At 42.1% G+C, this 21,802-nt stretch overlaps 1 protein-coding gene across 2 annotated transcripts in view; it reads left to right on the top strand.

Annotated features, from left to right (window-relative positions):
- The window catches only part of VEPH1 (ventricular zone expressed PH domain containing 1), a 688,962-nt gene that overhangs the window by 623,285 nt on the left and 43,875 nt on the right, over positions 1-21,802 (top strand). For both annotated transcript variants that reach the window (XM_073674780.1, XM_073674781.1), the window contains exon 13: positions 11,952-12,088. In XM_073674780.1, the coding sequence (XP_073530881.1) occupies positions 11,952-12,088 (137 nt within the window). The remainder of the gene's footprint in view (positions 1-11,951; positions 12,089-21,802) is intronic.

Raw genomic sequence — 21,802 nt, 5'->3', positions numbered from 1 at the left:
GGATATGCGCCAAAACGCTGACCACCTCAGGCCTAGCCGCTACTACATACATGCTCTTGCATTCCAAGAAAACAAACCAGATGCTAACTTCTATCATCATCATCATGCTCCTCACCTTGGCACTCTCAACTCCCCTGATGGAGAAGCTAGGGCCCACTGGAGGAGTCTGGTTCTCTGGTGGGCTCGTCCAATGCTGCCCTAAAGCAGGCTGGGCTAAGAAAAGTGTGTGAGGGGAAGTTGACGGGATAAATAGGGGTGGCTGGGGACCGTTTATGGACACCCGGCTGCCCCCAGGCGGCTGGGGACCGTGTGTGGACACCCGGCCGCGGGGCAGCTGGGGACCGAGTATGCACACCCCGCCGCCCCCTGGCGGCTGGGGACCGAGTATGGACACCCGGCCACCCCCTGGCGGCTAGGGACCGAGTGTGGACACCCGGCCGCCGGGTGGCTGGGGACTGAGTATGGATACCAGGCCGCCAACGAAGCCATGACGTGGTGGCCAGATTCCGCCTCCACATGCCTAATAGGCCCAATTTCAAGTGCAAACAAGCAGTATGGTATTGCAGCCTGGGGGTAGGTGGGTGGCAGGCTGCACACTTACGCTTGCATTCCAAGAAAACAAAGCAGATGCTAACTTCTATCATCATCATCATGCTCCTCACCTTGGCACTCTCAACTCCCATGATGGAGAAGCCAGGGCCCACCGGAGGAGTCTGGTTCTCTGGTGGGCTCGTCCAATGCTGCCCTAAAGCAGGCCGGGCTAAGAAAAGTGTGTGGGGGGAAGTTGACAGGAGAAATAGGGGCGGCTGGGGACCGTTTATGGACACCCGGCTGCCCTCAGGCGGCTTGGGACCGTGTGTGGACATCCGGCCGCCCCCTGGCGGCTGGGGACCGAGTGTGGACACCCGGCCGCCGGGCGGCTGGGGACTGAGTATGGATACCATGCCACCAATGCAGCCATGACGTGGTGGCCAGATTCCGCCTCCACATGCCTAAAAGGCCCAATTTCAAGTGCAAGCAAGCAGTATGGTATTGCAGCCTGGGGGTGGGTGGGTGGTTTGCAGCATATTTGCGATTGGATTGCAAGGAATGGGGGAGGTACAATTGAACACTGCCCTGGGACAAGAACTTTCACGGGGATAGTCGCAAGTCTGCATCTTCTGATGCGGCAAGGATGACTTCTGATGGGCACACTTTTAGGCAGTGACCTGGGTGTTAGAGATGCTTCCAGGGGTCTTCCTCATGCTGTTCCCATGTCTTTTCAGCACTGTATGCATGTGTCACACAGCACATGGCCAGATAAGGTAGTAAAATGTTAAAATGACATTTCCCGGTGAATGCATTTGTCACAGTTGAAAGCAATACAAAAGTGCAAAAATGCATAAAAAATGCTACTTGTGAACATAGCACAAAGTGTGGAGGAGTATTTTTTTTTGTTATTTTTTTTACCTTATACACAAGTCTTTACCCTGGAAAGGAACTTCCTTAACATATTTCACAGGAAAGCAGTTTCAGTTTCATTTTTGAACGTTTTATTGTGAGCCCTTAAAAGTGGCTTAATACCTCTGACCACGTTGTTGACAGCAGTGACCTGGGGGTCATAAATGCTTCCTGGGGTGATCCTCATGCTGTCCCCATGTCATTTGAGCACTGTCACTATCGTTTTGGGCACTTGTTAGGCTTTTAAAAGACTGCTTGGGGTTCCGCCTCAAAAATGCTCGGGTCTCCCATAGACTAACATTGGGCTCGTTGCTCGGGTCGTGCACCGAGTATCACGGCGAGCTCGGCCCGAGCTTCGAACACCCGAGCATTTTAGTGCTCGCTCAACACTAATAAATAACATTTTTTGCGTTTTTTAATTGTGTTTTTCAGTGTATTTTTTTACATGCGTTCAGTTTGTCAAACAAGTGGATAATAGATGGCACCACCATATACAAAGGGATCAACTTTCAGCATACCAGAGAAACTACAAGAAAATAAAGAGAAGTAGCATGCAAAAGGGATCACCTAAAATAATTAAAGGGGTTGTCCACTACTTGGACAACCCTTTTTTGATCAAAATGTTTTGACTTGATAAAGTAAAAAAGCTTATACTCACCTTCCATGCCGGCGCCGTTCCAGCGGTGTCAGCACTCGCGGTTCCGGGGCTCCCGTGCTGCTGTTGTGACATGTGACACCAGCGTGCAATCAGAGCTGGCGTCACTGTCCCTGCCTTTGGACAAATTGAACATGAAGAGGAAGTGCGGGCTCCAGCTGATCTCACTTCCTCTTCATGCTCAACAGGAGGCAGGTATAGTGACTCCAGTGCTGATTGGGCGCCGGCGTCACAACAAACGCACGGGAGCCCTGGGGAGAGCGAGTGCAACAAAACGGGAACGGCGCCAGCACGGGAGGTGAGTATAGGCTTTATTATTTTATGGGGGTCAAGAGAGGGGTATGAACAGGGGTTATCCAAGTAGTGGACAACTTTTTTAATTTTTACTGTACATGAAACCAAGGGCAACATTAAAAACACTTAAAAAGCCAAATGGCTGTTGATCACATAAACCCATAATAGTGTTTAATTCTGCCCTATCAAACAATCACATGGTTAACCAATAGCAAGAAATTGGTAAAACATTTTAAGTGCTTAGTGCTGGATATGTGTAATAGGAAGACTGCTGAGTTGGCAGACCCTGAACTGGTGAAGAAGTGGCAGATATAACCAGAGAGGGCCAGAATGTCCTTGACATTAAGCAGTGAGCCTGACAGTAGGGAGTCAGCTATAATGAGTGTGGCCTAAGGTAGAAATAGAGCTGTGGATGTGGGCCCAAGGCAGCTAGGAGGAGTCCATACACTGATGGTCAGGACTCTTAGTTCCCCCTTTGTCTTTATTTGCTAGTGCCTATTATCTTAATGTTGTACACTACATGGGGATACCTATCAGACATTTATGGTATATATTTTCGATATGCCATAAATGTCCCAGAAGGTCATACCCCTTTAATTTTAGTGTGGGCCCCAGTATGACAATGTAGTCCTTGGACCAGAAAAGGTTGTGCACCCCTGGTCTATATGCTACCTTGTTACCATGTAAAAAAAGAATATACACTGAGTTCCAAATTTTATGCAAATGCTATTTTTCTCTGATTTTCCTAAATAGTTAATGCAAATGAGTCAGTATAATGTTCAAATCATCAACTGTTATAGTATAAATCAAATTTTATTGAAAAAAACCTCCCAGCCTCATCGATCTTTTGTTTGAGGATACTCCAAAGGTTCTCAATAGGGTTGAGGTCAGGGGAGGATGGTGGCCACACCATGGGTTTCTCTCCTTTTGTGCCATAACAGCCAATGACTCAGAGATATTCTTTGCAGCATGAGATGGTGCATTGTCATGCATGAAGATGATTTTGCTAAGGATGGCACGGTTCTTCTTTTTGTACCATGGAAAAAAGTGGTCAGTCATAAACTCTATATACTTTGCCAAGGTCATTTTCACACCTTCAGTGACCCTAAAGGGGCCTACCAGCTCTCTCCACGATTCCAGCCCAAAACATGGCTTTGACACCTCTTTGATGACGTCGCAGCCTTATTGGGACATGGTGGTAATCTACCAACCATCCATCACTCCATCTATCTGGACCATCCAGGATTGAACAGCACTCATCAGTAAACAAGATTGTTTTATAATCTTCATGTATGTCTGGGCCCACTGCAACCGTTTTTGCATGTGAGTACTGTTTAGGGATGATCGAATCTCAGGTTTATGCACATCTGCAAGCCACTGGAGGATCCTACACCTTGAGGTGAGTAGGACTTTAGAGGCACCAGTAGCTTCCAATACCTGTTTGCTGCATTGTAATTGTATTTTAGCAGCTGCTCTCTTAATCTGATGAATTTGTCTGGCAGAAACCTTTCTCATTATGCCTTTACCTGCACGAACCCACCTATGCTCTGTATCAGCCGCAAATCTCTTCACAGTACAATGATCACGCTTAAGATTTTGTGAAATATCTAATGTTTTTGTACCTTGTCCAAGGCATTGCCTTATATGATTCTTTTCGACAACAGATAGATCCTTTCTCTTTCTCATATTGCTTGAAACTTGTGGCCTGCTTAATAATGTTGAATATCCTTTTTAAGTAGTTTTCCTTTAATTGAGCTCACCAAACTAATTAACAAAGGTGTTGGAGATTGATTTCAGTGATTCAAAGAGTCCTGAGACACAATACAAGCCTAGACTTTATTTGAAAAACAAAAAGGTTAAATCTTTATGACACTTAAATCCAATTTGCATAATAATTTGGAAAGCAATGTAATAAAATACAGCAGCGAATATCAATGTGTATATTCTCAGATACTGCTAAAAGGACACTCCTTTTGCATACATTAGATCTATCAAGATTCATTGACCTATTCAACTTATATGCCCTCCAAATTGTTGATGTTGACTGCAATATCCCCTCGTATAGACCTATAGTATTTTAAACCATTGATTTGCCACCTGAATCACTAGTACATAATTCTATTCAAAAGGTAAATCTCTCTACATCGCTGTTGCATTACAATTCAAGAGATGCAGTCAACTCACACAGTTTCGGTGTGGCAAGCATTAGTCCATAACAATCGAATAGTAACATGGATGACATTTTTCCGTATCCAGGCTAGAGCTTCTGTGCTGTATTTTGGGAAAGGAGACTGCTGTAGCCCAGAGGCTCTTTCATTGAGATATCATTCTTTAAAGGGGAATCCATTATCTGGGAATAGAAAAAAAAATGTCATTATACAAAAATTCCTTTAATTAGAAAATCACACTTGTTAATCTAGGCTAGGGAGGTAATCATTATTGAATTAAAATGGCTGATAGAAACCTCTCCTAGAAAACTGCACATACAGTACTATTAAATACTGTTAAGCTACCTCCATGTCAGAACAGCTGCTTAGCATTCAGAAAAACTTGATCGACAACACTGTGAACAGCCTCTTATGACTTTAGCACCCCAGGTATCTCTAGTATTAGATCAGAAAGATAGTGGACAGCAGTGTGAGCAGCCTCTTCTTACCTCAGCATCCTGGTATCCCCGGTATTGGATCAGATATACTGAGTGAACACAGTGTGCAGCCTCTTCTTACCTAAGCACTCCTGGTATCTCCAGTATTATATAAGATAGACAGGGTGGAGAGGAGTCTGAGTGGCCTCTTCTTACATCAGCAACCCCATAATCTCCAGTATTCGGTCAGAGAAACAGGGTGGACAGCAGTGTAAATAGCTTTTTTACCTCAGCACTCTTGTATCTCCAGTATAAGATGAGAAAGACAGGATAAAAAGCAGTGTGAGTGTTCACTTCTTACCTCAGTACCCCTGGTATCTTCAGCATTAAATCAAAAAGACAGGGTGGACAGCAGTGTGAACAGCCTCTTCTTACCCCAGTATCCCTGAAATCTCCAGTATTAGATCAGAGACAGGGTGGAAGCAGTGTCAGCTGCCTTTTGTTATCTCAGCACCTCTGGTATATCCATTATTAGATCGGAGAGATGGTGGACATCTTACAACAACACCATTGGTATCTCCAGTATTAGATTAGAAAGAAATCATGGACAGAGTGTGAGAGTCCTCTTCTTACCTCAGCATCCCTGGTATCTCCAGTTTTAGATCAGTAAGAAAGGCTGAACAGCAGTGTGAGCAGCCTCTTCTTACCTCAGCAACCTTGGCATCCCCAATATTAGATCAGGATATCCAGTGGCAGCACATCTTCCTACACAGAAAGGAAGGGTAAGAGGAGTTTCCTAGAGGCACCTGCCCTTTTACGTTGTGTAACAGGACAGCTGCTATATTACCTTCATAGACAAAATGATTGTGATTTGTTAATTTAAGGTATTTAGGAAATTATTTATAATGAGATTTTCTTAATTTTTTGCTATCTTGGCGAAACCTTTTAAAGATAAGATGAGTCCAATGTAGTTTCTATTTCACAAGCATCATTGACACATATTGGGACTCAATCCACGACTGGGAAAAGGGCATTTTGGGTCAATAATAAAAGTAATGAAATGCAGGTACTGATTGCATTCATATGTTTTAAGTAAAGTTAATTTACAAAGTTAGCACAATAAAAAGGTAAGGATGAATGTGCAGTGTCCTGGCAAAACTTCTTATACCATGCCTATTAATCATTTATGTAAATTCCCACTTACCTTCCCTTTGGGATCAAAAATGTAAGCATTATTCTCCTTTAAAAGAAAAACTAATCAAGATGTCTCCATTTGCTTAAGGGACGGAAAAAATTCTTCAGGTAATATGACCAGATCACAGAATTTAAAGACAGCTAAACAATTTCCATTGCTTTACATATAATTACAGTCATCTGGAAACATTAGGAATTGAGAAGAATGCATGCTCGTAAATGTAACTTTCCTGTATCAAATTAATTGTAAATGTGCATATTTACATATGCTGAGTCATCACTGAAATTTGTTAGTCATTATGTTTAATGGCATTGCACACAGTTCTCTTAGGCAGTCTACATGGTTTACATACAGTGATGCCAAAAGCCACTTACCCAAAATTTCTCTCAATTCAACATAGTTAAGCATTTCCACTAAAATTGACTTATTCAAATTACCAGAAAACTGTAAAACTACTTTAAAACCTTTTTTTTCCAGCAGAAATAAAGTGTTTTATTCCTCTTGTAAGCTTCCAGCTTTCAGTCACTGAGGCACAGCCAATGTGGCTTCAGTCACCGCTGAGTACATAGTGAGCAGTGGCTGTAACCACGCTTCGGCACTGACTGACAACTAGCTCAGTACTGTTGCCCTGCTGAGGCGGCTCTCAATCAGTGCCAGGGCATGGCTACAGTCAACACTCACTATGTACTGAGCGGTGCCTGAGGCCGCGCCTCTATGACTGAAAGCCAGAGTTCATTTCCTCCTGGCAGCTGGGTCTTCAGTGCGGCAGCTGCATGGCTTTAGAATACTATTAACCTGCAGATTAACCCCATATCTGCAGGTTAATAGTGTTAATTTGACATGACAGGTTACCTTTAATCAATAGATCTTAGAATAATAAAAAGTTCTACAATTGGTTGTGTGAGATAATCTTATAAATGTGCCATTACAATGTACTATGTAATGTCTGTGTCTCACTGTACGGGAACATGTTTGGGACATACTACAGCTCCAGGCCAGGGGAAGAATAAGTGGTTATAAAGATGACATAGCAGTGGCTTGCAGTTGCAGCTTTCTGTGTAGTAAAACATCATCCTGCCTGCTTTATCATAGGAGCAAATGTGCCTTCTGTGTCTCCAGTCACTCATCATAAATCAAGTCAGTGAGTTAGGAGCTCTGGCTGCCTCTGAGCTTATCTGTCACTGACTTGATTTATGATGAGCTCAGAGTCCTGGAGATGAGGCAGAAACACTCACTCCTATGATAAAACAGGCAGGATAATGTTCTACCTCATGGAAAGAATCAGCTGGGATCCCATGCTGTTCTGTCTGTATACACTTTTGCATGCTCCGCTGCACAGGAGCTGTGGTATGTGCATCCCATGTCCATGCACGGTCAGACACAGCCATTACACAGTACACAGCAGGGGAACATTTATAACATTATCTCAGCACAGGAACATTTTTTAACACATCCATTATGGAAATTACTTATATTTTATATTCCAAGATCTATTGATTAAAATGTACTTTGTTCATGGGACAACCCCTTTAAGGAGTTTGTTAGGATAAGAGTCCCCAAGTACAGTGGATAATACTCCTACATTTTTATGCTGCTATGGAGTTTCTGTGGATTCAAGTATAGGCACTTCCAAAAAAGAAGACTGACAGTTTTTAGGGGGTGTAGCAATAGTAGGCTATGGAGACAGCATAGTTAATCACATATGTCCAAACAACACCATGGGATTCAAGTGATAGACACTTACTATATACAATATATATATCTTTGATCCTTAATAGCCATATACCAGGTTTCAGGATAAAAGTGACTCCAGCTCAATATAAAAACATAATTTTTATTGAAACAAAATAAAATCAGAAATGTTAAAAAAACAGAACTCAGGGGAACCTCCAATAGAAGGGAGACACTATAAATACACAATCCACCAGTAATATAGGAAAGGCATATAGTGAGTACAAAGTAAATAATATACATAAGTTCTGAAACCCCTAAAGATAACTTGCTATCACTCTCTCTCTCTCTCTCTCTCTCTCCCTCTCTCTATATATATATGTGTATATATATACAGTGGGTACAGAAAGTATTCAGACCCCTTTAAATGTTTCACTCTTTGTTTCATTGCAGCCATTTGGTAAATTCTAAAAAGTTCTTTTTTTTCTCATTAATGTACACTCTGCACCCCATCTTAACTGAAAAAAAACAGAAATGTAGAAATCTTTGCAAATTTATTAAAAAAGAAAAACTGAAATATCACATGATCATAAGTATTCAGACCCTTTGCTCAGACACTCATATTTAAGTCACATGCTGTCCATTTCCTTGTGATCCTCCTTGAGATGGTTCTACTCCTTCATAGGAGTCCAGCTGTGTTTAATTAAACTGATAGGACTTGATTTGAAAAGGCACACACCTGTCTATATAAGACCTCACAGCTCACAGTGCATGTCAGACCAAATGAGAATCATGAGCTCAAAGGAACTGCCCAAGGAGCTCAGAGACAGAATTGTGGCAAGGCACAGATCTGGCCAAGGTTACAAAATAATTTCTGCATTGCTCAAGGTTCCTAAGAGCACAGTGGCCTCCATAATCCTTAAATGGAAGAAGTTTGGGACCACCAGAAGTCTTCCTAGATCTGGCCGTCCAGTCAAACTGAGCAATCTTGAGAGAAGAGCCTTGGTGAGAGAGGTAAAGAAGAACCCCAAGATCACTGTGGCTGAGCTCCATTGATGCAGTAGTGAGATGGGAGAAAGTTCCATAAAGTCAACTATTACTGTAGCCCTCCACCAGTCGGGCCTTTATGGCAGAGTGGCCTGACGGAAGTCTCTCCTCAGTGCAAGACATGTGAAAGCCTGAATAGAGTTTGCTCAAAAACACATGAATGAGTCCCAGACTTTGAGAAATAAGATTCTCTGGTCTGATGAGACGAAGATAGAACTTTTTGATAATTCTAAGCAGTATGTGTGGAGAAAACCAGGCACTGCTCATCACCTGCCCAATACAATCCCAACAGTGAAACATGGTGGTGGCAGCATCATGCTATGGGAGTGTTTTTCAGCTGCAGGGACAGGACAACTGGTGGCAATTGAAAGAAAAATGAATGCGGCCAAGTACAGAGATATCCTGGATGAAAACCTCTTCCAGAGTGTTCTGGACCTCAGACTTGGCCGAAGTTTTACCTTCCAACACGACAATGACCCTGAGCACACAGCTAAAATAACAAAGGAGTGGCTTCAGAACAACTCTGTGACCATTCTTGACTGGCCCAGCCAGAACCCTGACCTAAACCCAATTGAGCATCTCTGGAGAGACCTGAAAATGGCTGTCCACCAACGTTCACCATCCAACCTGATGGAACTGGAGAGGATCCGCAAGGAAGAATGGCAGAGGACCCCCAAATCCAGGTGTGAAAAACTTGTTGCATCATTACCAAGAAGACTCATGGCTGTACTAGCTCAAAAGGGGGCTTCTACTCAATACTGAACAAAGGGTCTGAATACTTATGACCATGTGATATTTCAGTTTTTCTTTTTCAATAAATTTGCAAAAATTTCTACATTTCTGTTTTTTTTTCAGTCAAGATGGGGTGCAGAGTGCACTTTAATGAGAAAAAAAATTAACTTTTTAGAATTTACCAAATGGCTGCAATGAAGCAAAGAGTGAAAAATATAAAGGGGTCTGAATACTTTCCGTACCCACTGTATATATATGTATATACAGTATATATATATATATATATATATATATATATCATAAATAGATTAAATCCATAAAAAGGTAACGGTAAAAATACCAATATACATTTTTGGAGATGTATAACATCTCATAGCATAACCGATACAAGAATCATGAAAAAATCTTTCAACCAGACCTAAAGAGCTCAAGGTAAAAAGAGGTCAGTATATTAGTGTCCCATCTGCACCAGCAAATATAGAAAGATAATCTAAAAGATGAATATCACTAAATAAAGTGCCTAGTGCAAATATGAATATCATCCCATAAAGTGCATAGTGCAGATGAGTCAGAAATTATGGTTTCAAAAATAGGTAACTGTCTTGCCTGGGTAGTAATGGTGGTATACAGCAATCACTAGTGTTATTAGAGTGGCAGTTTTATTATGCAGGGATAATAGATAGCGTGAATTGAACAAAAATAGGGTATATTAAGTCATATCAGATAGATCGTAGGGGTAATTTTACCTAATAAATCATGATGCCAGACCGGGGGTACAAAGTGAAGTGGCTTGTCTCCCTCGCCCCAATGCCATTTCGCTCTCACTTCTTCCAGGGGCTGGAATATGTATAGTATTTACTTTGTACTCACTGTATGCTTTTACTATATTACTGAGATATACATACAGATTTTCTATTGAAAAGTCATATTTCCTTATTATAAGATAATGAAATTGGGATCTGTATTGATAGTTGGAGTAGTTAGGACTCAGATTAAGTGCAAAGGGAGGATCTGCCTCCTCTGCAAAACCAGAGGCATCATGGGAAATGTAGGCTGCACACAGAACATTATTAGTGGAACCACATCATCAAAAAATAAGGTGCAAACATGGATGGCAGTCCACATATGACACATAAACTAAGACAGATATATACAAGACATACACAAGATCCGCAAAATTGCAGGATATCAACCTGTAGCATTGCAGCTGTTGAGAAAGTACAACTAGATTTACAACTGCTGCAGATTGCTGATCCCTGCTTTATATTATTCTCTTATTCTCAAATGAGAGCCTATACTGCCCTTTATTGGCAAAAAAATATGTTGTGTAGCCAACACTATGACAATGCTAAATTGCACCATAATTAAGGTGAAGGTAGTCATGCTGCAACCAGCAAGTTGCATCTACCATGGCTTGCAAGTTGCAAAAAATTCAAATTCACTGGACTTTTTTCTTCCAAGTCAAGGTTCCAAGAACTTTCTGATTGCAACATAACAGTGTTGATTTTTGTTATAGTTGAAGGTATGCCGCTATACTGCGTTCTTTGGCTGTGCTACATGTGGCATGGATAAAGTCGCTATTGTGGCCCCAGCAGGTTTTCTCAGGAATGGTGGGTACTGTCTATATGCCAGGCAAAATGAACTTTAGCATCTTGCCAATAAGTATGACAAAATGTTCGATACGTTTCTTGATTTAACACACCAGTGTGGGCAGAATTTGCTTATTCGTCTTGAGATATTTTGGGAAAGTGGTTCAGAAACATTTCCAAACACTACAGGATGGTGAAATGTTCCCTGGTTTGGCCACAATAGATATGTTTGTTCAAGAAACCAAAGGCTTGCTGGAAGAGAAACTGCTTGACTAAATGAGAAGAAAAACTTGTTTGTGTCCAATAGTCTTAGAAGGCTCCAGAAGTGTAATTCATAGAAATGAGTAGATTTTCCTCATTATATTCCCATGACCAGACTTTCTGTAAACATATCCCAGTCTGTAGCAGACGCTGAAAGCCAAATGCTGGAAAACAATTCTTGTAAATACAGTGTACAATGGGCATTGTTTAGATCACATCTCCTGAACGGACTTATCAAATCTTAGATATTTCCTACTCAGTAGATGAGATTATAACATTTACCAAACAGTATATAAAGTGTCCGGGAGGATTTTTGCTAATCGTCCATATAAGGTTCAGAAGAAACATTTTCCTCAATGATTTACTTGTTAAATTCTTACAAAAGGTCATTGTTGTGTCTGGCTTATTTCCAAGCTTTGATTTTTACAGCCTAAGGAAAAATATGTTTAATTGTTGATTTTTCTGTTTTTTTCTTCTTTGCAGTCGTGAATCAAGAGGGCCAACCTCTGATTGAAGGGAGACTTAAAGAGAAGCAGGTCCGGTGGAAGTTTATCAGAAGATGGAAAACGCGCTATTTCACCCTGGCAGGAAATCAGCTTCTATTTCGCAAAGGAAAATGTGTAAGCATTCATGTACTCTACATTTCCCTTGATGTTTACACAGGTTCTCCTGAAGGTTTTAATTATTCCTCAGTCCTGATAGTATAGCTTGTAGCTGCCAGCCATACACTCTGGACATGTTTGTTTTTTTGATCAGTGGGGTCTGTCTCTTTTCTTTGCAGAGACTGCGCACATGGCCTCCCGTCTAAATTGGTCTTCAGGGTGCTGATTTACCTTGAACAGTACTGTACATTTTGTACAAATGAGATGAGTCGGAGATTAGATCTGACTAAATGTTGGCTGTAAATAGAAAAACACTTAAGGCAACATGTTTGGAAAAGTGCTTCGATTTTGGAAAAGAAACTAACTGATCCACAAAGGATAACATTGCTTACATGTCACATAAATATATAGTTTTCTAAAATACACAGTTTTATTCTTTTATGGTTCTATAATGGCGATTTAGCCAATTTTCATAAGTAATATAACCATTGATGGTTTATATACTGTAGAAATGTCTACAATTGTGATTATATTTTTATAGCCTATACTCAAAAGTGCCTAGTGGTGTCAGCCACTCTATGCATATTGGGAAAAGGTTATTGGGTAATTTATAATGCCCACCAATTCATTTTTATTAGCATATGAAGCGAATAAGACCACTGACATCAGATAGGACGTGATCATTTCACAGACAGTTAAACTCTTCTGGCATAAGTGTTGAATTCATCATTTTCCACCATCTCACTCAAACCTATCAATCATAGATAAGGTGTTCTCCACAGGATAGGTTTTAATATAGATCTGTGGGGGATTAACTCCTGTAACCCATACCAATCGGCAGAAAGGGGCACTTTTGTCCCTGGCGGGACACCTTTATCCCTGTTGGAATGGAGCTGTAGTGCAAATGCTCTCTCAAGTGCTGAGCGCTGCACTTGTCTTTTTCCACCAGGCCCATGGAGAATGACTGGAGCAGTGGTCGGACATGGGCACTGCCCCCTATTCGAGCATGGCTAAAAGTGCTCCTTTCTGCCTATTAAAGCGTGTCACAGCTGTCGCACCCCTTAATCTATAATTTATCACCGATCCTAAGAATAAGTGCCAGCTGATCTTCACTGGAGAACCACTTTTATGACTCATTTGACTCTGCTCTGTCCATCAAATTACATATCCAAGCACTTACTACTTCCACAAACTCCAAAACATTTTCTCGAATCAGCCCTTTCCTCCACCTTGAGTGAATAAAATGCTAGTGCATAACCTCATCAGCCTGCCAAAACTACTGCTATATCCTTCTGTGTGGCCTCCCTTTAGCCTCCTTGCTCCGCTCCAGTCCTTCCTCACCTTTGCTGCCTGATTAATCCACCTTCAAGTCTTCAAATGTAATCTGAAAACCCATCTCTTAAAGCAGATCGGTCACCAGATTTCACAATACAAACAGCACAAATTACTAAATATATCTTAGACCTTATGAAGTTGGTGTATTATCCTGTTTGAAAGTTGAGCCAGATATTAAAATTAGCAATTTATGAGTCCTGCTTATTTTACTATAAAGATTATAAAGCCACTTTCTGATAGATAGTCAAAGTAACTACACCCGCCTCATCACGGCTAAGATATCTATTTATTAATGTATGCAGTCTGTATTGTAAAATCTTGTGAAAGATCCAATGTAAGAAAGGTCTACAACCTTCAATAACCCTGTTCACCTTATTATTACCTGAGCTGCTTCCAAAAAATTGGCCTACTGTCTCCTTCCCCTATATCTCGTAGATTGTAAGATCATGAGGGCAGGGTGGTATCTCCTACTGTATTAGCTTGTCATTGTTAGTTCATTTTTATCATATTTGCTTTTTATTTTAAGTATGTAAATCCTCTATACATGTACATGATTTTTCACAATTTAAACAGTACTACTTAACACATTAGTGACAGCCGCTTAACTCCTGCCTAATCCCTTAGCAACATATGTAGCAGGCTCAGGAGCCGCTCCATGTAACACGGGTGCTGGTTGTGTTACGCATTAGTTTAACCACTTAAATATCACAGTCAAACATGACAGCAGTATTTAACGTGCACCAACATGGCAACTGTCACTCCTGACAGCCATTGGTACGCCACGAAATATGATTCTGGAGTACCAATTGGTTGCCAATGTCAGTCAGGAACTCCCATGTCTACCATATGGTATCTCCTGTGGATGGGTTCATTTGAGATCATCAATTTCACAATACATTGAAATACTATATTATTGCAGGGTACCACATATGCAATCAAGCGATAGGAGATTCAAATTAAAAATGTAAAAAATTTGCAAAAAAATATATAAAAATGTAAAAGTTTAAATTACCAACCTTTCCCCAAACATAAATAGCAAAATATAAAAAAATAAAAAGTTTACATATTTGGTATCGCTGAGTGTAGAATTGCACAAGCTAATAAAATATAAAAAAAATGTATATCTTAAATGGGGGACGCTAAAATTGGAAAAAAGATCGGATTGACCTTCTTCGGTTGCCACAATGCTCCTCAAAATTTCAATAAAAAGCTACTAAAACAATGTATCTACCAAAATGGTAACAATAAGAATTGCGGCTCAACATGCAAAAAGTTTTTATGTAGGTCCATTGATGGAAAAATAAATAAACTTATGGGTCTCAGAAAATGGAGACACAAACCAAATTATTTTTTGCAAAGTTCTAAATGTTTTAAAGCACTAAAATATAAAAAACTCTTATATGTTTGATATGGTCTTAATTGTACTGACCTGGAAAATCATATTGCCATGTCATGTTTACCTCACAAAGAACAGCATAAAAACACCATCACAGCACTGGGAATTTTTTCCTGTTTTCAGTACATTGCATTCTGAATGTTATGTGACCAAAATGTATCCACTTACAAGTTTTCCATAGAGATGTATAGCATCTGATCTTTTCTTGCCTCTCCAGTCATCCCTGTGGGTCATGTTCTGTCATGTACTGAATTTCTTTTATATTTACCAACAGAATTGTGATCACTTTTTTAAATTTGTACAGTAAAACTATGAGACATTACTAGTTTTATCACATGCAATCAGCAGAGGGCAAGATAGCCCTCCTACGATTATAGGGTGAGGCAGAGGCTTATCCAAATGACAGCTAGCTTGGAATGGGTGGGGTGATGTGAGAACTGGGGACTGTATACATTATTTATCCAAAGTCTACCACTGTTCTGTTCTCAACCGTTGAATAGAACGGTGCAGGAGAGAGCCATCAGCACCCTCCTGCACCACTCTGCCTATTCGTCTGAGTGACGCAGCACAGCAGGCGTGATGACATTATTACATTGTGCCTCCTGTGCGGACAGAGCCTCAATCCGCACAGTGCACTGTGCAGACATCGAGGGAATGGCCGTAGATGAGTAGTTTGTATTTTTTTATTGTAAGTACTCGTGGGGGATGCCTTGTGGAGGTATCATAATGTGTGTTTAATGGGTGACAGCAGGGCTAGCAAACTGTGTGTATGGGTCCCCAATCTACATGTTGAGGCTGTAAGGGAAATTATACTGTGTGTGGGTCTGTGGCGACCCTCAAACTTTTTGAGGGGCTGTGGGTGACATTATAGTGTGTGGGGCCCTCACAATGCCTGTAGGATCTGTGGGGGACATCATATTATCTGTAGGGAGGGAGTCTCATACTGCATGGAAGGTTTTGGGGGCTCTCATACTGTATGTTGAGACAATAGGGGACATCATATTGTGTGGGGGGCCTTCATATTTTCGTGGGGGCTGTCCCTCTGTTACACACCTGCCCCGGGTATCCCGGGGTCATCTTCCTTCACATATAGTAAAATGAAAGCCAGCTCACCCAGTACTTATAATCCAGCTTGCACGGAACCTGGTGGAGCCACACCAGAATATGCTAAAAAAAAAAGGGATAGTTGTTCCAGCGTCTGGTAAAATAATTCTTTCTTTATTTTTCGTCCATTAAAAACATGCAAAAATTACAAAGGTTGCATAGACAGGGTAGGGGAGCAAGACGCGTTTCGAACGCTGACTTGCATTCTTTATCACTGCATAGCTACACAATGAAAAGGATTTTCCAAAATACTAAAAATGTGCCAATGAAAACAGTTGGAACAAATCACATGACATAATTACCACATTAAGCAACAGGTGCATGAAAACAGTCAATAGTGATACATGGTTTCTCTCTTCAGATTAAAACCCTTTGGGCTTTTTGAATCCAGATTAAATATCCAATACGCTTCTTTTGTCAATAATTTTCGCTTTATATCTCCACCTCTTGCATGTGGAAAAAGTTTTTCAATACCTAAAACTTGCAAAGAAGATATGTCATGATTTTATTATTGAGCACAATTGAGCATATTAACAAAAAAAATCTGTGAATATTTAATATCATTGAATCCTGCAACACCTACAATGCATGCTCTGCCAAAGATACATAAAGATATCCTTCCACCCCCAATGCGACCAATAATCAATGGAATTGGATCATGGCTTAGAGATTCCACCTCACCAGGGGGGATGTAGACCATGGATTAGAAGGTGCAGCAGCCACAACAAGCTTGCTGTGGGATATGGACGATTTACCTGGACTGGTAATGCAACTTGCTTTTAGTCAATAGAAGCTTGTCCAGACTGTGCAGGATCTCTCAGACTGTGTTGACGCATTGTCTCAGACACATGCAGTTTGTCACCGGATTCTCAACACCTGCCACAGCCTAATTATCACCTTGGACATTTTGCTTGGGGAAATTCTCCACATTTGCCCACTCCATGGCTTTTTTAACCAATGCACTGTAAACTTTGAGTTACAGTACGTCCCTAGCAATTTTTTTCTGACCTGTCCAAAGTGGCCTACATTTTTTTTTTCACTTTCTGGAGACATTTTGGCATCGGCTGTGCTATTGTGGAAATGGGATGACCCTAGTATGACGCGCCCCCTGGGCCGTGGGGTACCCGGTGCCGGGCCGGTAGATGCTGAGGGAATGTCACAGTGGCGGTGACCCGGTCCGTGACCCAGGGCGGTCAATAAAAAGGGGTTATGTATAGGGGATTTATAGAGTTTTTATAGAGTTCGTGACGCCACCTGTGGAATGCGGCTAAAGGGAGCCGCCGCTGCGGAGCAGTCTTCTGAAGCTGATGCTACTGCAGCAGGGATGGTGTGGCTCTCCACAGGAAGAGCTAGCTCCAGGGCAGTGTAGATGTTGTTGCAGGTTGTGCTGGGCGTTGTAGTGCAGGGGTTGATGGTGCAGCAAGAAAACACAGAGACAAGGAAGTGCAGTCCCAGGGTCCTTACTCATGGTTATTGCAGTCCAAGTTATAGAGCTCAGTGTAACTGCCCACGTCCTGCTGCGTTTACTCAGTGAGGGGCTCAGTCCACCCTCAGATAGCTCCGGAGTACATAGCAGGACCCCCTTCTGTGTCTTCTCTCTGGCTGTCTCCCTGAACCTCATACCAAGTGTCCCAGTCCAGTATCTGTGGGCCTTAGCGGGCAACGTCTGTTCCGTCCCCTGGGTCCTATATAGCTACCTTCCTGGTGAGACTGGTATGGAATGTTGGCTACAGGACATGAAATACTGCAGCCTCCGGTTTCTAGTTAAGATGTACAATCTTTTGCTAGTTGAGGGATCCGGTACCCTGTATGCAGCCTGACCCCTCCACCTCCCGGTAGATGCGGGCGTACGGTTGGCCTTCTTCGCGGCCCGTACCCCTAGGGTCCCTTCTTCTGGATCCTGGAGCCTTCCTGCTCCCTCTCCTCTCTTCTCTCCTTCCTCTCCAACTTTGGCCTCACTGTCCAGGCCCGCCTCTAGAGCAGAGCTTGTACAGAGCCTCTGCTCCTGTCACTTCTCCTCCTCTGACTGAACACTCTGATCTAAGATGGTGTCTCTACTTATATTTTTCTTCTATGTGCTCCCCTTAACTACTTCCTCCACCCACATCCACTACATGGTTCCCCCTTACTAAGTACCCCCCACTCCATCCAGGGACCAGGGACTGTGCTCTCCCATAGGAGCAATCTCGCCCTGCCCTCTGGAGTGTGGTGTAATGAATGCAGGTGTTAGGGTCCTGAGCTGTACTCCTTCCTTACCTGAGAGTGAGATACCATACCTCTGGGTGAGATGCAGTACCTCTGTGGCGACCGAACCCTCAGGGGCGCCACACTAGCAAGCAGCATTTGATGAACCAAGTTGTGTCCACTCTACCGCTGATTCCATACTGCAGCTCAGACAAGAGACTAGCTCTGTCGGACATTATGCCATCCAGTTCAGTACCCTGTCTGCTGAGAAGTCTTGGAACAATGGTGCTCTTCTGGCTGTCTTCTATGCCGGCTTATCCAGTTGGATCAATGATGAACTCACTGCCAGAGATTTGCCTTTCACCCTCGATGATTTGATTACTCTTGCCACCTGAGAGGACTTTTAAAGAAAGGTCTAAGGAAAGAATGCTTAATTCCCATTTGTCACACATCTTTAAAATCTCCTCCCAGAGTGGCTGAAACGGAACACATGTGGATCTGTCGGAACAGATTATCTACAGCTGAAAGATCCCTTCGCATTACTGATGGACTCTGTTTGTATTATGGTGAATAGTATCATTATCAAACAAATGATTCCAAACTGAAGGCCAAATGGGGAGAATTTCAGACCCTAGGCGAAGAGGAAGTTATTGCCCTAGGATTAACTTTTTTCTCCACTAAATATAAATTACTAGTCCCTATGTCCATTTCCTACAGTTCCTCTGTGTTCACAGGACAAGTGCTTATTGATTCCGGAGCAGCAGAAAATTTTATGGACTTCTCTCTGGTTAAAAGAATGAAAATTCCTTTAGTTTCTGTGCAGATGCCCCTGTAGCTAACCTCTATGAGTTGTTCAACAATTCCAGGTGATTGTATCCAATTCCAGATAGTGAATGTAACTGTTCCGTTTGATGCACTATGCATTGAGAACATTTGTTTTTCAAATTTTGCCACTTTCTGATGCACTGGTGCTTTTGAAACTTCATTGACTAGTCATCCCACCAATGGAGATCATCTTGTTTTCATAACTAGTTCAAAATTCCGTTTCATCCACCTTCTCAGAAACTCTTCTCTGCATTCACTGCCTCTAATTTTCTGCCTTCTATATGAATTTTGCAGATGTCTTTTCATGACAAGTGGCCAAAGAGAGACACAGGAAAGACATGACTGAGCCTGAGTGTGTCCTTGCTTGTTCTTCTTGTTTTCCAACTATCAATCTGCCGGTCATCCTTTGGCCCTCAACGGGTCCTCTTCTACAGTCAAGACAGTTTCTGCTTCTGATCCAGTCATGGAGTATGAAATCAACCAAGTTCTGGACAAAGAAATGACTCATTGTCCTGAGGAGAGATGCTGGGTGCTTAAAAGGACATAGATGCTCCTATCCTGCTCAAGAGATATTGTGCTAAGCATCCTGTTTCTACTATCACTGGCTCATCTGAGAATAAATCTAGAAGTGGGAAACAGAGCTCACAATAGGGTGATACCCTATGGAGGGAGAGTAGGAGAGTGCTTGTTACGCTCACCTGGTGGAATTGTGACAGGCACAACTCCTATGTAGGCATGAAGAAAAACAACTGCCTCTGCCCCGTAGCTGGTGGATAAATTCTCCAGGAGATATTGGATCCAGTTGGATGAACACATAGGTGGGTTACCGGTGTCTTTATCAAGTGAAAAAAACAAATGGGCATTCCAGGCTTCAATTTCTTCCCCTGGATTCGCTGCCCTATGTGTGCTCCACGTTGGGTTTTGCAAGTTGCCCGGCGTGTATCAATAACATAATCTCCCTAGACCTGTTTAAGACCCATTAAGACACAGATTTGGGTTTTGGGATTGGCACTCTAGTCTTATGTTTGGTGGGCTCCACCATCTGTGTTTTTTTTGTTTGTGCTTGCATACTTCCCTGCTGGATTGCACTTCATCCGTCTTGCCGCTCCTGAGATTCCTGTGTGTTCCCAGTCCTCGCTGCCCACATGCCTTCCTGCTTGCTGCATCGACGCCTGGGCTCCGAGTAACTACCCGGACCTGAGGCTTAGAGAATTCTCCTCTCTAGGTGAGCCCAAAAGCCTCTCACCGATTTTAAAAGTTGAGGGGTATGACCCCACATACTCCTCTGAATATTTTAGGGGGTGCTTGTGAAGAGGAGCCAAATTGGGGGGGGTATGATTTCTATGTACGCCACTGCCTGGAACAAAGGCAAATATCTGATTTATGACAACCAGGGAGCCATTACAAGGATACTATATGCAGAGATAGGGTCTGAATGGACCACCTGAGGTAAACTCACCAAAGACCCCGAAATATAATACGCTGATGGCAGCAGATCCTGATGGATTTGACCGACAATCTAATACGCATCTTAGACCCCGAGTGATGATTATCGGTGGGAGAATAGGCTTTGGCATGTCCAACTTTGGACTGCTGATACTTCTGCTCGATATAGACAATCAGCCAGAGATGTCTGACAGTGGCTCTGTAATAGAGAACACAGGAGCACTTGTTCTGCTGAGACATTCAGGCGACATAGCTACCAGCAGATCGATCTGCCAAACCATCGTTTAACTGATAGTTATCTAATGTATATGGGGCTTAAAGGAACAACAAAAGACAGAGACATTACTTGGAACAATGGCAATAATCTAATCTATGGCAGTTGGAGTCTAAAAAGATCCATAGCGTAGTACTGTACATATCCAGGTAAGTCAACTAATCCTGTTCTATTTTCAATAACATAATGAAAGGTTAACTGACTCCCTCAAATTTTGTCTTTACTGTATGTATGCCTAATTTTATGTGCAGATGATGTCTTTTTCAGGCGGATTTTGCCGGAAATGCACCTGTAAAGCGCTTCAAAATGCTGAAAAGAATGAATATTTGCCTTGCAATGTTAAAACAACTTACTGTGCATATGTTCAGTCTTTTTAAACTTCTTTAAACTATTTAAAGCTTTAAAAGGCATGAAGTGGCTAAAAGAAGTGACCTGTCCATTCTTCAGGCGGCATCTATTTGGAAGTCACTTACAAGATAATACATAGGGGGCGCACGCCAGTCTTAATGAAGAGTTCGTTGGAGTACACTGATCTGATTCATCCAGTAGCACTTGCCGCATGATGAAGAATCAGGCGTGTCTGCTCCCAGCATGCGCCATCACCATAAATACACACTTGCCAGGGGCTGGCGTACATTTGTGAAGTAGGTTACTCTTGTGTCATGACTTATGAAGAATTTGTGGCCATGCCACATCCAGCCTACACCACGCCCCTTATTGGCATAGCTGGCCGGTTTGGCGTGTGAACTGCAAAAGTCACAATATTTTTGCTCAACTCTCGAGCATTATAATGAATTGCCTCGATAGATATATAAAAAATAAAACACTGGTGGTAAAGCCACAACATGAACTACCAAAAATACGCCAAAGCAGACGCTTCAGGAAGAACACCGTCAGCATTTTCCTGAACTGTCTTCTCCTTCAAAAACTCAGCAGGTACATCAGCATCTATAAGACATCATGTGCACATAACCGAAGAGAGGGCAAGCACTGATGTGAATGGTGACAGTCCTGTAGCTGTGAAATATTTCCAATTGTGCTGTATAAGCAAAAAAAGGACCTTTAGAGCAATGACAGCAGCTTTTGTTTAATCACTTAATGCTCCATGACATATCTATTGGCCCATGATGAATATATACAGCATGTCAAGCTGATTGTGCCGGTACTG

The sequence above is a fragment of the Phyllobates terribilis genome, unplaced genomic scaffold, assembly GCF_046119375.1.
Source record: "Phyllobates terribilis strain yellow unplaced genomic scaffold, ASM4611937v1 Scaffold_3__8_contigs__length_932513732, whole genome shotgun sequence".
NCBI lineage: Eukaryota > Metazoa > Chordata > Amphibia > Anura > Dendrobatidae > Phyllobates > Phyllobates terribilis.
This window is presented reverse-complemented; position numbering and strand designations above follow the sequence as displayed.